Source organism: Cetorhinus maximus, chromosome 5 (assembly GCF_964194155.1).
Source record: "Cetorhinus maximus chromosome 5, sCetMax3.hap1.1, whole genome shotgun sequence".
NCBI lineage: Eukaryota > Metazoa > Chordata > Chondrichthyes > Lamniformes > Cetorhinidae > Cetorhinus > Cetorhinus maximus.
The window spans coordinates 169,192,498-169,209,054 of NC_135883.1; the positions used below are offsets into that span (position 1 = coordinate 169,192,498).

The window sequence follows — 16,557 nt, forward strand, 5'->3', positions numbered from 1 at the left end:
TGGCGCGGAGTGGAAAATCAGTTTCCTAATGCCAGGAAACCAGGTCAGGATTGCCCCCTCCCGAACTTCATGGCGGGTTGATGGTAGGTCAGGTCTCCTGCTGAAGCTCAGCAGGACCCCATCTCATGCATGTTCATTAGAACTCCAACAGACTGGAATTGTGTGCCCTCGTCAAGTCTTCCGTCCATCCAGTGGCAATTCATGCCATTCTGTAACCCAACTGCACTTTCGTTGTGTGCATTCGATGAAGGAGTATTTCAAAGCACTTACCTTAAAGTCGAAGCTGGCCGCTAGAGTTGGCTGCAGGCATGGTGCACATGAAAACACAAGTGGGACGAGGTCTGGAGGAGACAAAGGGGAGGTGCAGGACATGGGAGGGGGTGGGGTGGAGTGGATGCAATGAATTGGGGACGAGGTTGGGTGCAAGACACGGAGAGTGGCTAAGTGCAAGACATGAAGGGCCGGGGATCCAGAGAAGCAGAACGGGGGTTCCAGAGGAGTAAAGGGGAGGTATTTCCAGAGGAGAAGGGGGTATCCAGAAGAGAAGGGGTTGTCCAGAGGAGTAGAGGGAGGTTCCAGAGGAGAAGAGGAGGGAGTGTATGTGGATGGAGTGAGGTGGGAAAAGAAGGTACGAAGGGGAAGGATGGGGGTGTGGGATGTGGTGTGGGGTTGGAGGTGTGGGGCTGGAGAGTTTTAGAGGGAGGGGTCAGCCGAGTTGATGATGGATCATGTGGGGAGAACTGGGGGTGTTGGTTGATTGGAGGGGATGGTGACTTTGAGAGTGGGAAGTGGGACATGGTTGGGTGAGAGGGTCAGGGTCTGGGTGTGGTGGGTATTGTTCTCATCTGGCAGGGGATGGGGTGGGGGCGGCAGTCACTGAAGGGGACAAGGATGGTGACACAGGTTGCAGGAGTGGGGAGGATCAGGATGAGCATAGGAATGTTGACTGGGATGTGCTCAGTGGGGAGGGGAAGGCATGTCCAAATTAACAGTGTAAGGGTCCAGGGTGATGGTGGGAGGCTCAAGGGTAACCAAGGGAAGAGTGAAGATGGCAAAGGAGGGGGTGGTGGTGGGGGTTATCAGTGATGGGGGAAAGTTGATGGGTGACAGAAGGAGTGAAAAAAGTGGCAGAGATAGTTTGAAATGAAACATGCACTATCCTGAGACAGAGCCAGCTCCAGACCAAGGCAACGCGCTCAATGTCCAACTGCAAAACATCGAGGTGGCAGGAGGGTCTGCTCAGGTGGTTGGAGCTGAAGGTCAACTGGACAACTAAAGAGAAATGCTAATAAGCATGTGGAGAGTGTATCTTTATGTAGCTTTCTCATTTGTTATTTCTCAGTATTTGGTGAAGACCACATGTCAGCATGTCTGGCCCAGAGGGTTCCCACAACAATAAAATCCCAGCAAGGTGTAGAGCTGCCATTCACTCTGAGCCATTGGCCATTGACTCCAGGCAGAGTGAGAGAACAAATGGGGGGAGGGAGGGAGAAGGATGCCCACAAGGGGCATGTAGGTGAATAGCAGCCAAGTCGTGACTGCAAACCTCCATTCTGCTGGGGGAATGGAGCTGCCTGATAAGGGCTCATGTGATTAGTCTTTCCATTGTGACAAGGTCTGTCCGTAGAGTCTCGAGGGCAGTGGACGCAATCGTGTGAGTGGGAGACCTCTTGCACATGGCAGTCATCGCCCTTGTCAAAGAGCAATGTCTCCATGCACAGCCATGCATTAGGGGGAGGAAGACCCATCCTTGGTGGAGTGTGCGCAACCATTAAAACTACTAGCAGCAAGATTGAATCCAGGAGACTTCTAAACAGTACAACATAACATACAAATGGGAGTGCAAAAACTATTTAAAATGACTGAACACCTGTGCCACCAGTGCTCATCGAATACTTCTTAATTTTCCTTACTCTACTGCTACATTTAGATGCTTCCCTGACATCCACAGCAGAGGTTGACGCAGCCTTCTGACTATCATGCCCGGTTTTCTGTGATGATTTCGGCGGGTGCCCTCTGGAGTGCCGAGGCCTGGTGGGCCCCAGTCTGCTTTGGGTCTCCTGCTCTGGGGCAGGTTTACTCTCCTCAGTCTGAGCAGCTGGAGCTGATGAGGTTACAGAGGGGATTGGGAACACCTGCACACCCTTGGAGATTCCTGAGTGGATGCCCCCGGGGTGTCTGCCTGATGCTCCTCCTCCTCCTCCCTTTGGGTGCCCAAGGGCACCCCCCCCCCCCCCCCCCCGCCGACCCCACCACCCACTGACTCCTTGAGGAGAAGGGGTACCTGGAGGGAGGTCGAGGTCCCCCGCCCCCTCTTGTGTAGCCATTGCAAAAGCTCACCCATGGTTACAACGATGGGGTACAGGTCTGAGTGCATCTCCAGCAAAAACTGGCGTTCTGCTTGACCAGGGTCTCCATGGTGTCTGCCATCCTCCCCATGGAGGCCTTGATGTGCTCAAATGTCAGAGCCACTACATCAGGGAACATGTGGACAGATTCCTCTGCCTTGCGTGCCACTCTGTTGAGGGTCTCTGACATGTCTGCCTGATGTTCCCCTGCGTCTCGCTGGTACCCCAGCATTCTCCCCATGGCCACTTTCAGAGGCTCATCACCTGACTCAGGCTTAGCAGAGGCCTCTTTCCCAGCAGTCCTCCGAGTGCCAGAGACCTTGGCTGTCACTACTTCCTTCTGCTGTGGACACATGTCTGTGCAGTGACCACCTGGATGTGAGCCCGAGCCTAAACTAGACATATGAGCCATGAGGTGTGTATCTCTGGGCTGGTGGAGGGTGTAGGTGAACACTGAGATGGCTGTATGGGTGAGAAGCCAACTTCCTCCTCCTCTAAGGTCTTCTGCAGGCTGGGGCCGACTTCAGGTGCAGGGCCCTCCCCCTCTTCCTGCTGGCACTTGGGCAGAGAGAGGAGAGAATGAGTGACTATCTAGGCTGGCTCAAAGTTGACAATCATCAATCACTTTGATTTTCTGCGGTTGTCAGGATTATGCATGCTTCCTCATTAGATGGTTGGGGGGCTCTGACCTCACCATTGGCACAGGCATGGTCACAGTCCTCCCTTGGCAGCTCGGCAGCCTGCTGTTCAAATTGTGTGAGGGGCCTGAGCTCAGGCATTCCTGCTCCCATTTTCTCTCTCCCCCTCCTGTTTTGGGCCACCTTCTCCTGTCTAAAGACATATAGATGGATTGTTTGCACATATGATGGAACAGCAGGTTGCAGGCGGATAATTCTGTGGCTTCTAACTGACCTCGTGACTCTCCAAAACCCAACCACCATGTGCATGGCACAACTGAGGAGTGAGATGGGATAGTCTCCGGTTGCCTGGATGAGTACAGCCCCAAGAACACTCAGGAAGTTGGACAAAGCTTGATTGACACCCCATCCAGCTGCCTCAACATTCAGTCCCTCCAAAACCTGTTCACAGTGGCAGCAGTGTACAACATAGTACCATGATAGTACCATGTACTATCAAACTCTTGAGGGTTACCATTGACCAGAAACTGAACTGGACTAACCATATAAATACTGTGGCGACACGAGCAGGTCAGAGGCTAGGAATCCTGCTGCGTGTAACTTACCTCCTGACTCCCCAAAGCCTGTCCACCATCTACAAGGCACAGGTCAGGAGTATGATGGAATACACTCCACTTGCCTGGATGAGTGCAGCTCCAACAACACTCAAGAAGCTGGACACCATCCAGGCACCCCATCCACAAAAATTCACCCCTTCCACAACCGACGCACAGTGGCAGCAGTGTGTACCACCTACAAGATGCACTGCAGGAACTCAACAAGGCTCCTTAGACAGCACCTTCCAAACCCATGAACACTGTCATCTAGAAGGACAAGGGCTACCGACAGATGAGAACACAACCACCTGGAGGTTCTCCTCCAAGTCACTCACCACCCTGACTTGGAAATATGTCACCTTTTATTCACTGCTGCTGGGTCAAAAATCCTGAAACTCCCTCCCTAACAGCACTGTGGGTGTACCTACACCACCATGGACTGCAGCGGTTCAAGAAGGCAGCTCACCAACATCTTCTCAAGGTCAACTAGGGATGGGCAATAAATGCTGGCTGAGCCACCAATGCCCAAATCCCGTGAATGAATTAAAAAAAAATCAAGCCCTTACCTAGTTATCATCACATTGCAATCTATGGGAGTTTTCTGTGTGTAAATTGGCTTGTGTATAAAGTTTTCTACATTACAATAATGACTACACTTCAAATGTACTTCGTTGGCTATAAGCACTTTAAGATATCTGGTGGTCAGGAAATGTACTTTAGATATACAAGTCTTTTGTTTTTTTAATAACATACAAATAAGGAGCAGGAGTAGGCCATTCGGGCCCTCGAGCCTGCTCCATCATTCAATAAGCTTGTGGCTGATCTGACAGTAACCTCAAATCTGCATCCCACCTGCCCCCGATAACCTACCACCCTCTCGCTTACAAGAATCTATCCACCTCTGCCATAAAAATATTCAAAGACTCTGCCTACACTACCTTTTCAGGAAGAGAGTTCCAAAGACTCACGACCCTCTGAGAGAAACAATTTCGCCTCATCTCCGTTTTAAATCAGTGACTGTTGCGAGTGGTGGCCGGATTGGTACTATAGATAGAGTTCTATAGTTTATTAGAGCCTATTGTGATTCATGCACTAGGACACTCAGATCCCCCTGCATCTCAGAACTCTGCAATCTCTCACCATTTAGATAATATGCTTCTCTTTTATTCTTCCTGCCAAAATGGGCAATTTCACATTTCCCCACATTAAAATTCACTTGCCAGATCTTTGCTCACTCACTTAACCTATCTATATCTTTTTGTATCTTCCTTATGTCCTCTTCACAACTTATTTTCCTGCCTGTCTTTGTGTCATCAACAAATTCGGCAACCATCCCATCTATCCCTTCATCTAAGTCATTTATGTAAATTGTAAACAGTTGAGGCCCCCGCACTGATCCCTGTGGCACACCACTCTTTACATCTTGCCAACCTAAAAAAGACTCATTTATGCCTACTCTCTACTTCTTGTTAGCCAGCCAATCCTCTATCCATGCCAATATGTTACCCACTATACCATGAGCTTTTATTTTTCACAAGAAAATAAGTGGTCCTAGTACTGATTTCTGGGGAACACCATCATCAGTAAAGTAATGGAAGGGGTCCCCAAAAGTGCTATCACGCGGAACTGCTTAGCAATAACCGCTCACTGATGCCCAGTTTGGGTTCCATCAGGGCCACTCAGCCCCTGACTTCATTACAGCCTTGGTTCAAACATGGACAAAGGAGCTAAACTCCAGAGATGAGGTGAGAGTGACTGCCCATGACATCAAGGCCACATTTGACCAAGTGTGGCATCAAGGAACTCTAGCAAAACTGGAGTCAATGGGGGAAATCAGGGGGAAAACTCTCCGCTGGTTGGAGTCATACCTAGCACAAAGGAAGATGGTTGTGGCCGTTGGAGGTCAATCATCTCAGTTCCAGGACATCACTGCAGGAGTTCCTCAGGGTAGTGTCCTAGGCCCAACCATCTTCAGTTGCTTCATCAACGACCTTCCTTCCATCATAAGGTCAGAAGTAGGGATGTTTGCTGATGATGCACAATGTTCCATGACTCCTCAGATACTGAAGCAGTCCATGTCCAAATGCAGCAAGACTTGGACAATATCCAGCCTTGGGCTGACAAGTACAAGTAACATTTAGGCAATGATCATCTCCAAGAAGAGAGAAATTAACCATCGCTCCTTGACATGCAATGGCATTATCATCACTGAATCCCCCACTCTCAACAGCTTGGGTGTTACCATTGACCAGAAACTGAACTGGACTAGCCATATAAATACTGTGGCTACAAGGGCAGCTCAGAGGTTAGGAATCCTGTGACGAGTAACTTACCTCCTGACTCCCCAGAGTATATTTATCATCTACAAGGCACAAGTCAGGAGTGTGATGGAATATTCCCCGCTTGCCTGGATGAGTGTGACCCCAACAACACTTACGAAACAGGGCAGCATTGAGGACAAAGCAGCCTGCTTGATTGGCACTCCATCCACAAACATTCATTCTCTCCACTGCCGACGCACAGTAGCAGCAGTGTGTATAATCTACAAGATGCACTGTAGAAATTCATCATGGATGCTTACACAGTACCTTCCAAACCCACGGCCACTATCATCTTGAAGGACATGGGCAGCAGATAGATGGGAACACCACCACCTGGAAGTTCTCCTCCAAGCCACTCACCATCCTGACTTGGAAATATATCGCCTTTCCTTCACTGTCCCTGGGTCAAAATCCTGGAACTCCCTCCCTAACAGCATTGTGGGTATACCTACACCACATGGACTGCAGCAGTTCAAGAAGGCAGATCACCATCATCTTCTCAAGGTCAACTAGGGATGGGCAATAAATGCTGGCTGAGCCACCAATGCCCACATCCCGTGAATGAATAAAATAACAATTCAAGCCCTTATTTAGTTATTATCACATTGCAATCTATGGGGGTTTTTTTGTGTGTAAATTGGCTTGTGTGTAAAGTTTTCTACATTACAATAATGACTACACTTCAAAAGTACTTAATTGGCTATAAGCACTTTAAGACATCTGATGGTCAGGAAATGCGCTTTATATATACAAGTCTTTTGGTTTTTTTTAAAGAACATACAAATAAGGAGCAGGAGCGGCCCCTCGAGCCTGCTCCATCATTCAATAAGTTTGCGGCTGATCTGATAATAACCTCAAATCTGCATCCGGCCCACCCCCAATAACCTATCACCCCCTCGCTTACAAGAATCTATCCACTTCTGCCGTAAAAATATTCAAAGGCTCAGCAGCAACGAGATGTATGCTTTCAACTCAAACTCTATTTCTACACTACTGACTACTGAAGTCGCCTGCGCTACTCTCCTATTGTGTATTTAAGATCATGTGATCTTCCTTAACAAGTACTATTCTTAAAGGTATATTACACACTAAATAAGACCACAATTATTACAATGACCCCTTATTTTTAAACAATGACCCCTAGTTCTAGATTCTCCCACAAGGGGAAACATCATCTCTACAGCCACCCTGACAAGACCCCTCAAGGTCTTATATGTTTCAATTAAATCACCTCTTACTCTTCTAAACTCCAACGGATACAAGCCTTGTCTGTCCAACCTTTCCTCATAAGACAACCTCCCCATTCCAGGTATTAGTTTGGTAAACCTTCTCTGAACTGCTTCCAACACATTTACATCCCTCCTTAAATAAGGTGGCCAATACCGTATACAGTACGCCAGATGTGGTCTCACTAGTGCTCTGTATAACTGAAGCATAACCATCCTATTTTTATACTCAATTCCCTTCACAATAAATGATAATATTCTATTAGCTTTCCTAATTACTTCCTGTACCTGCATACTAGCCTATTGTGATTCATGCACTAGGACACCCAGATCCCCCTGAATCTCAGAGCTCTGCAATCTCTCACCATTTAGATAATATGCTTCTCTTTTATTCTTCCTGCCAAAATGGATAATTTCACACTTTCCCCCATTAAACTCCATTTGCCAGATCTTTGCTCACTCACTTAACCTATCTATATCTATTTGTATCCTCCTTATGTCCTCTTCACAACTTATTTTCCTGCCTATCTTTGTATCATCAGCAAATTTGGCAACCATCCCATCCAACCCTTCATCTAAGTCATTTATTTAAATTGTAAACAGTTGAGTTGCCAGCATGGATCCCTGTGGCACACCACTCGTTATATCTTGCCAACCTCAAAAAGGCTCATTTATGCCTACTCTGTTTCCTGTTAGCCAGTCAACCTGCTATACATGCCAATATGCTACCCCCTATACCATGAGCTTTTATTTTCCACAAGAAAATAAGTGGTCCTAGTACTGATTTCTGGGGAACACCACTGTATACCTTCTCCATGTCTGAAAAGCAATCGTTGACCATTATTTTCTGTTTCCTGCCACAATCAACTTTGTATCCATGCTACCATTGTCCCATTTAGTCCATGGGCTTCAGCTTTGTATGAAGTCATTATCTGACCAAAGCAGAGAGGAATTCCAAATGTAACTCTCAACCTGTCTGGAAAATCTTCATACCTCCAACTCATTTCCAGAACAGTAGGATCAAATAAACTCAGCTGTACGGTACTCCTGTGCCCAAACCATTGGGCTTGAACATTGTTGATGTGAGGACAGGTTCAATGAAAACAATGCTAAAAAATGTGACCTCCTAGAGCATAGACAAGCAGCCTTCATTGCCTGGCAGAACAACCCAGGGTCATGACTCAATGCGGCAGCATTCCAATGACTCAAAGCAGTGATAAATCTGGAAGATAAAGGACAACTGGGTGAGAAGAGAAAGCTGAGAGATCCAACAATATACTGATCAGCATTACATGCAAAGCTTTTTTGAAGACACCAGGGCCATCTATAGAGCAAGGTCAAATGGACAAAGCCCCTTTTGCTGACAGGATGGTGTTTCTCTTCTTAAGAATGACAATGTCATCTGCCAACACTGGAAAGAGCATTTTCAACAACTCCTCAACCATGAATCCACAGTGGCAGAGGATATTCTACAGGCTATCCTCCATTACCTGTGGTAAAATCCATGGATGAAGCACCATCGATGGGAGAGCTGCAACAAGAAATCAAATGGATGATAAACAACAAAGCCTGCAGCCCTGAGGGTATTTCAGCTGAGGTCTTAAAAGCTGGCGAACATCTGCTCACATCAAGACTCCATGCAGACATTCTACAGATTTGGGAGGAAAAAAAATCCCCCCTAAATTTAGGAATGTGGAAATTGTGACTATCTTCAAGAAGGAAGGTAAATCATGCTGCAGAAACCATTGAGGTATTTCCCTATTGCTCATAGCAGGGAAACCTTCCTGTGGAACCTCCAACATTGTCTTTGATACCAGGTAAATACAAGAAAAATGTTGAGAACAACACCAGGGACTCTTCAGTGCATTCATCAACCTGCCCAAAGCATTTTACTCAGTAATTCATGAGGCTTTGTGGATTGTGCTTCAAAGCTTTGGGTGTTCAAGAAACTTTTTCACAATCCTGAAACTGCTTCGTGATGATATGACTGCAATTGTCTTGAGTGGGAGATCTGAAACAGATGAATTCAAAATCTCAGGTAGTGGCTGTCAAGGGCCATACAGAACTCCTGTGCAGAAAGGGGTGCCTTGGTGCGCTAAGGCCTTAATTTCCACAATAGATACATTATGAGGGCTGGTAGTAACAGCGAGCCCAACTTTCCTCCTCCTCCTCCTCCAGTCATGACTCCGCTGAACAGTGGCTGAAAACAATGGAGGCGGTAATAGCGGCCACGCACATTAGCAGCAAGGCTCAACCAGTTACTGCAGCACACCAGGAAGCCAAACAAGTAGCTCAGTTCTCCAGTAACTTCAGCAGGTTTCCCAGGGAGAGGTGCTTTCCCATTTCCGATTGATGGCGCTGGGAGGCTGAAAGCCCATACTGTTGAGGCAGTCAACAATTAATACAAGTCAACCCTGGCTCCTCTTTCATCATCATTTATGATTCCTGACTTGAACCATGAAGTGTGTATCCCAAATTTTATCAAACTTTGGCAATTCAATCCAGGCAGCTCTCCAAGGATCCCTCCCATGACAGCCAGGTATATATTTGATTTTATATTCAAATTTTCATTAAAAGAAACAAATGAAAAGCAGTCTAGATGGTACCTGAGGTGGTCAAGCAGCATCTATGGAAAGAAAAACAGTTAATATTTCAGGTTGATGGCCTTTCATTGGTACTGGAAAAAGTGAGAAATATAAGTAGACGGGGTAGGGTGGAAAAAAAACAAAAGGAAGGTCTGTGATAGGGACTGACTGCAGAGGAGCTTGGGATCATTGGACATAAGAATATAGGAACAGGAGTAGGCCTTCTGGCCCTTCAGTAAAATCCACCACTCAATAACATCACATAGCTCCTTATTTGAACCATGTGGCAATTAATAGATAGGGCATTCATTCAGAGGCAAGTTTTGTGAACTGGCATTATTCTGGGGAAAATATTTGCGAAGGGACACAATAGGTTATCCATGAACTGTGCCCAGAAAATGGGGACATACGGGTTACCCTAATTTAAAATATTTCTGTGGCTCTGGTGTCACATATGGACCAGACCAGATAAGGATAGCATATTTCTTTCCCTGAGGTTTGCTGATGATACAAAAGGTGGAAAGGAAGCTGTTGGGAGGACACGGAAAGGATGCAAAGCGGTATTGACAGGTTAAGTGAATGCCAACAAGAGCGTAGATGGTGAATAATGTAGGGAAGTGTGAAGTTATTCACTTTGCTCATAAGAATAGAAAAACAGAACATGTTTTTAAAACGTAAAAAACTTGCAAGTGTTGATGTTCAAAAAGACTTGGTGTACCTATACGAGGAATGCAGAAAGTTATCATATAAGTACAGCAAGCAATTAGGAAGGCAAATGGCATTTTGGCCTTTATTAGGAAGGCAACAGAGTACAGGAACAAAGAAGTCTTGCTATAGTTGTACAGGGTTTTGGTGAGTCCATAATTGGAATACTGTGTGCAGTTTTGTCTCCACATTTAAGAAAAGAAATACTTGCATTGGAGGCAGTACAGCGAAGGTTCAGTAAATTGGTTCTGGGGATGAGGGCGTTGTCCTATGAAGAGAGGCTGAGTAAACCTGGCCTGCATTTTCTGAGGTTAGAAGAATGGGAGACGTTCTCATTGAAACATTCAAGATTCTGAAGGGATTTGATAGGGTGGATGCTGAGAGATTGTCCGCTTGTCAGGGAATTTGAAACATGGGGTCTCAGGATAAGGGGACAATCATTTAGGGCTGAGATGAGGAGAGGTTACTTCACTCAAAGCATTGTAAATTATTGGAATTCTCTGCCCGAGATGTTGTGGATGCTCCACCGCTGAATACATTTCAGGCCGAGATAGACAGATTTTTGGTCATTCAGAGAATTAAAGGATATGGAGTGTGGGCGGGAAAATGACCCAGAAGGAATAACAGTTCAGATGAGTTGAAGCCTGAACTGGTCTGAACTGGCACTAATTGGTTCTCAATTGGTCTCAACTGGATTTTAATGGAAGTGATTAACAAACTGGCAATTCTACTGGACTCTGTGGAAATCCAGTAGGGGCTCCCAGTTTTTGAGTGGTGACCAGTATAGGCATCAGTACTTTCAGCCGGCTTAAGCTGGTATTGTGCCAGTTGTCAATTTTACTAAACTGAACATATGCCTCTCCCTCACCCATCTTTATCCCCCCACCCGTTACATTCCACAACCCCAAACTCCTCCCACCCCCAACCCTCCACATTGCTCTACCTCCCCCTACCACCCCTACCTCGCCCATACCTCCCCACTTCTCCACAGCCCTCCCTCCCACTCCCCCCAACACCCTCTCACTCCACCTGTCCCACTTCACCTTCCCACCCCCTATCTCCCTCCCTGTCCCGCTTACCCCCCATGCCCTACTTCTCCCACCACCCCACCCCTCCCCCACTACTCACACCCCCACCCACCACTCCCCCACTACTTGCTCACCCACCCCCTACTGACCCCAAGCCCCCCTACTCTCTGGCACCACCCCAGCCCTCCCCCTACTCCCTCCACCACCCCTCCCCCTCCTCCCTCCACCACCCCACCCCTCACCCTACTCCTCCCACCACTCCTCCCCCCTATTCCCCCACCACACTATCCCTCCGCCAACTCTCCCTCTCCCAACTCACCCCATACTCTGCCCTCCCCACCCCTCCTCCCCCCGCACTGCTCCTACTCTCCCACTCCCAACACCCATACCCCCATCCCTCCAACCCCCACCCCCCCCACTCCATAATCTCCCTACCCCCTACCGGAGATGTTCGCTGAGGGCCAACTGGAAACTGGAAGTGATGTTTCTGGCCAACTGGCCCGGCTAAAGGTTTTGAAGTGCACACGCGGGATCAGTGAGTACTGAAGACGTTCGGTGTGGGCAGAGGGAGTTTAGTGGGGTGGGGGGCGGGAGAGGGGTGGTCAAGTGTTCGGAGAGACGCCCCGGATCATCGCGGAGACAGAGGCCCCAGAATTCAGTGGTATCAACGGGCCCCAAGGGGAGGGAGAGAGTTTGGAGATTGGAGGGAGGGAGAGAGTTTGGAGGCTGGAGGGAGAGGGGGGAGAGTTGACATTGGATAGAGAGCGGGCAGAAAGCCCTCCGGGGAGAGGGGGGGTGTTGGGATTGGTTAGCTGAGGGGAGATATAGTGCGGGCAATGGAGGCATATTTTTCACAACTCAAGAGAAAAACGCTTGTTTTTGACACTGATTTCTTAAATCAATATAATCCATATCTATAGGAACCAAGAGTGGCTGGTGCAGCAAAGTTTGCTTATATCCGATTGCTGAGTGATAAGCAAGTCTGCAAGACTATGTCAATTAAAGATGACATTAAAAAGTTTGATACCAAGACCCACCATGGCTCAAAAGTATACAAGGTAATGTGGGTCCAGGCGCACATCGGCAGCTTGATTGACTACAATTTGGAGAAGGAGAACCGGTTGCGGGACAATGTCTTTTATAAGGCACAGATCCTTTAGTTTAGAGGTAAATCTCAATGAAAAAGCTGAAACTTTGTGTTCATGGACGTGGCAAATTAAGTGTGTCTTTGAGGGGGAGGTAGGGCAGCAATGCAGCTGGAGGTATTCTTTCTTTGTCTGAAGAGTCCCACGAGGGTCTCAAGGGACAGAAAGAATCAACACGCATGCAAATCCCAAAGGTTTTATATACTGCTGTAGAGAGTGACACCAGTGCCAACGATATACCCCTCACAACCTTTCAAGCGAAGAGGGCATTGGAAGGTGCTGGGCGTGCAGCTGCTGTACTCATTGTTTATCATCGTCTTTGCTAATATTGTATTCTCACAGACCTGCATGAACAATTATGTGCCTAAAAACAAATAGTGCATGGAACATGTATGCTTGCTCATGTCAGAAATGCCAACAACCTTGTTAACATCTAATTCCTTTTTCCTGATAGAAGAATAAGATTGCCTGAATATATTCTGGCCAATGCATGAAGCTGAGAAGCGTGATGTCCCAACATCTAGTGACCAACAGTAATAATGCTAGTATTTCCAGGGCAGCAATGTTGCTGGAGGATTGCGCAGGACCTGCCCAGAACTGGGAAAGGCTACTGACTGATCAGAGGCTGGAGGCACAGAAGGCAGCCCTCCATCAGCAGAATCCGGAGGCACAGAAGGCAGCCCTCGACCAGCAGAATCCGGAGGCAGAGAAGGCAGCCCTCGGCCAGCAGAATCCGGAGGCAGAGAAGGCAGCCCTCGGCCAGCAGAATCCGGAGGCAGAGAAGGCAGCCCTCGGTCAGCAGAAGCTGGAGGAGTTTTCCGGGATTAATCAAGGCCTCCAAAAAAAGGTTGGAGTTCGAACTATCGAGGCTCAAATGCAGGCTCCACAACCAATTTTTCAGCACCTGCACACAGACTAATATGTATTTAGATAACTGCTTATGTAACAGCTATCTTAGTGCTGAGGAGTCATTATAAGATTAACTATTATTCTTGCTTTCAGTTGCAGCCCGACGACCACAACAATCATGTATGGGGACACTGCAGCCCATGACCACGCACCTCGGAACAACAACCCTGCCCAGGCCTGCACAGATTGAAGCTGCACCCACATTTATTCACACAGTTGTGGCAAGTACACGTGTGGAGGTGCTTTACACTCCAATGGATGGGAAAGTATGATTTTCTGAATGTTTCAGATAAAAACTGTGCCAGTTCACACACAAAACATGATGGAAACCTCAGAGGGTGATATATATATCATCTTCATTCATGCAGTCTGGATATGCACTATAATTACAGATCTTGCACGCAGAACACTGATATATTCCCTTTTCCCCCTGCAGGTTCATTTGCAGGGATGCCTGGAGCTCGGTAAGTGCAGTTATTTTCCTATTTGGTTTTTTGTTTAATTGTTTTTTGCTATTTGTTTAACTTTAACAGCTCCAATAAGTCAATGCTTATGCTTTCCCTCTTCCTCCTCCATGCGCAGCATGTTTCGCTCATCATTTGAAGAAGGGCTTGAACGACGATGAGGTCGCAAAGCAAGCTGAACAGTTATATAACAGAGAAAATAATGGACCTGAACCATGAGCAAATTTGGCCTGAAATCAATCAGCATTTTGATAATATGCATGAGTTATTTGAGTTTTCTCACTTCTTTTTCAGGAATAAAGTTGTTGACCCTTTATTGAAACCTTCATTCTGAGTCTTTTTTTGCAATGCCAGAAGCAATTCAGAATCTACAGTAGTAACTAAAAACACTTTCTAATACTTTAGGGTCAAGTTGTTGGAAATGGTAACAGTCAAGTAGTTAGGTCAGAAATTATATCAGCATTTTAATGAAGTCAATTGATGGGAGATCAGTAGCCAGGATTAATATCTCCTTATGAATCTGATTAGCCGTATGAACAGTAGTGTTTTGGTGGAACAAACAGCCATTTTATTTTACATTTTTTACTGCTTTTCAAATGCTAACAGTAGTGTTAGGAAATGAAGGGACAAAATTACGTCCCCTCTGCAAATTCAATTCCATTCATTTAAAGAGGTGAACTGTTCCATGGCGGTCAATGGCCCAAATCAATTTTCCAATGAAAAGTCAGAATGTGCAGCTGAAGATGGAATTAAATAACTGAACATATTTCCATTGTATTTCCATTTTCTATATAGCCACATCAGGGAATAATTAGGCTGGGCCTAAAGTAAATGTGAGCTGCACCTGCCGATATTAGAGTAAGACTGACCTCGCTCATGATGATGGTTCCCTCTATGGCCAGCTGTAAGTCAGTTAGACAGTTCCGGAGCATCATGATAACCTTCTGCATTCTGTCAATTTCTTGACGCAGGAAGATATTCATTGAATTCAAAATTCCCATTTTTATGAGGCGAGCTTTCACCTATCAAAACAAAAGGCTTTTTCAACATAATAAACAAGTTTATAGTAACCACTATCTTTTTAAATAATGATACAGAAAACCTAATTTCCAGAAATGTTCCTTTCACAGCAGCAACTCCATCAACAGCAATTTCAAAGTAAAGCTAGTGATGCACTAAACACTCCTTGGATAATAATGGCCCTGACTTTTAGGATTTGTGGGAGGGCGCAGGGAGCATGGCAATTGCATGGGAATGCACGGAGGCCAGGGATATGCAGGACTTGGCAAATTTATGGCAGGCCTCAATTGTTTCTTCAGGTCCCCTCCTGATAGTTGGCCAAATTAACAGGCAGGCTGTTAGAATGACTCAGCCGGAAACTCTTGGCCTTTATCCCTGGAAATTGGGAGGGAGGAAGCCTCTTTCCTTAGGGGCCAGCTGGCCTTCCAAACAGACACTGCGAAGGCAGTGGGAGCAGATAGCTGTCACAGTTAATGTCATCAGTCTAGCTTTGAAGGACCTGGATGCAGAATGCAGAAAAGTTCAATGACCACACACAAGTGATTAAGGTCAGAAAATACATATTCACATGCATATCCTTACAAAAAAAACACACTAGCTTCACACACTGCTCGATTCAACACTCTCCTTCACTAAACCCTCCATTCACCTATCAACAGTGACGATCAAGCACAGCTCATACCCAACATTCATTACGTCACCTCATTCTCACACAGTTAGCACTGTGGCAAACCTCACGCTCACATCTCACAGCTTATACATATTGTCAGTTATTCAATTGTGGATGGCACAGCACACAAACAGATTGCACCACATTCAATGATATACTCCCTTTCTTTCATAGGACACGGTGGCCCATAATCAGAGGCAGTTAAGCCTAACTGACAGTTGCATGTCCTTAGCCATGTGAAGTCAACAGTGCTGGATATCATTGGACTAGCCACAATTGAGGCTGTAGCCACCAGTAAGGCCAAAACTATTGAGGTTAACAGTGTGATTCTATCTAATCCGCCTCCCATCCATCTTCCAATCTCTGCTGAGTAATAAACTGCAGCTGGTATAAACTTCCAGCTCTTGCTTACCCCTGCTTTCCTCACAAGAACTCTATCCTTGTTCCCTTTTCCTTTCAGATACCCAGGAGCTGCCACCTGGTCAATATCTGTTGCAGGAACATGCAGTGCAAAAGCAGTAGGACACTAATGAAAAAGAAACACCAGTACTCAATCTCACGCTCACAACCAGCAGCTTAGAGTTGCACTGCGGTCCCACTGCAGAGGACCATATGAGGATTTCAGTCGGGCAGAGTACAGAAAAAGGCTGATCGGCATGCACACAGGAATGCTTGGTGCATTGGCAGGTTTACCAAAAAGCCCGATGTCATGAAGTAACCTAGCTCAGACTTGGCACAGGGCTTCACACAGAGCTTGGAGTCCAACCTTTCCAGCATGGAGAGGTGGCACCTCCCATAAGAACACTTGCAGACCTGACCATGATGTAATGTCTGATGACCAATGTCTCAGCATCCATCCAGTACAAGCAGAAGTATCTAACCTCCTACCCTGTGCATAAATC

At 46.6% G+C, this 16,557-nt stretch overlaps 1 protein-coding gene across 1 annotated transcript in view; it reads right to left on the reverse strand.

Moving 5' to 3' along the window:
• Positions 1 to 16,557, reverse strand: part of LOC144681152 (dynein axonemal heavy chain 8-like) — a 1,929,890-nt gene that overhangs the window by 39,209 nt on the left and 1,874,124 nt on the right. The window contains exon 87 of the mRNA XM_078542879.1: positions 14,835 to 14,987. Within this exon, the coding sequence (XP_078399005.1) occupies positions 14,835 to 14,987 (153 nt within the window). The remainder of the gene's footprint in view (positions 1 to 14,834; positions 14,988 to 16,557) is intronic.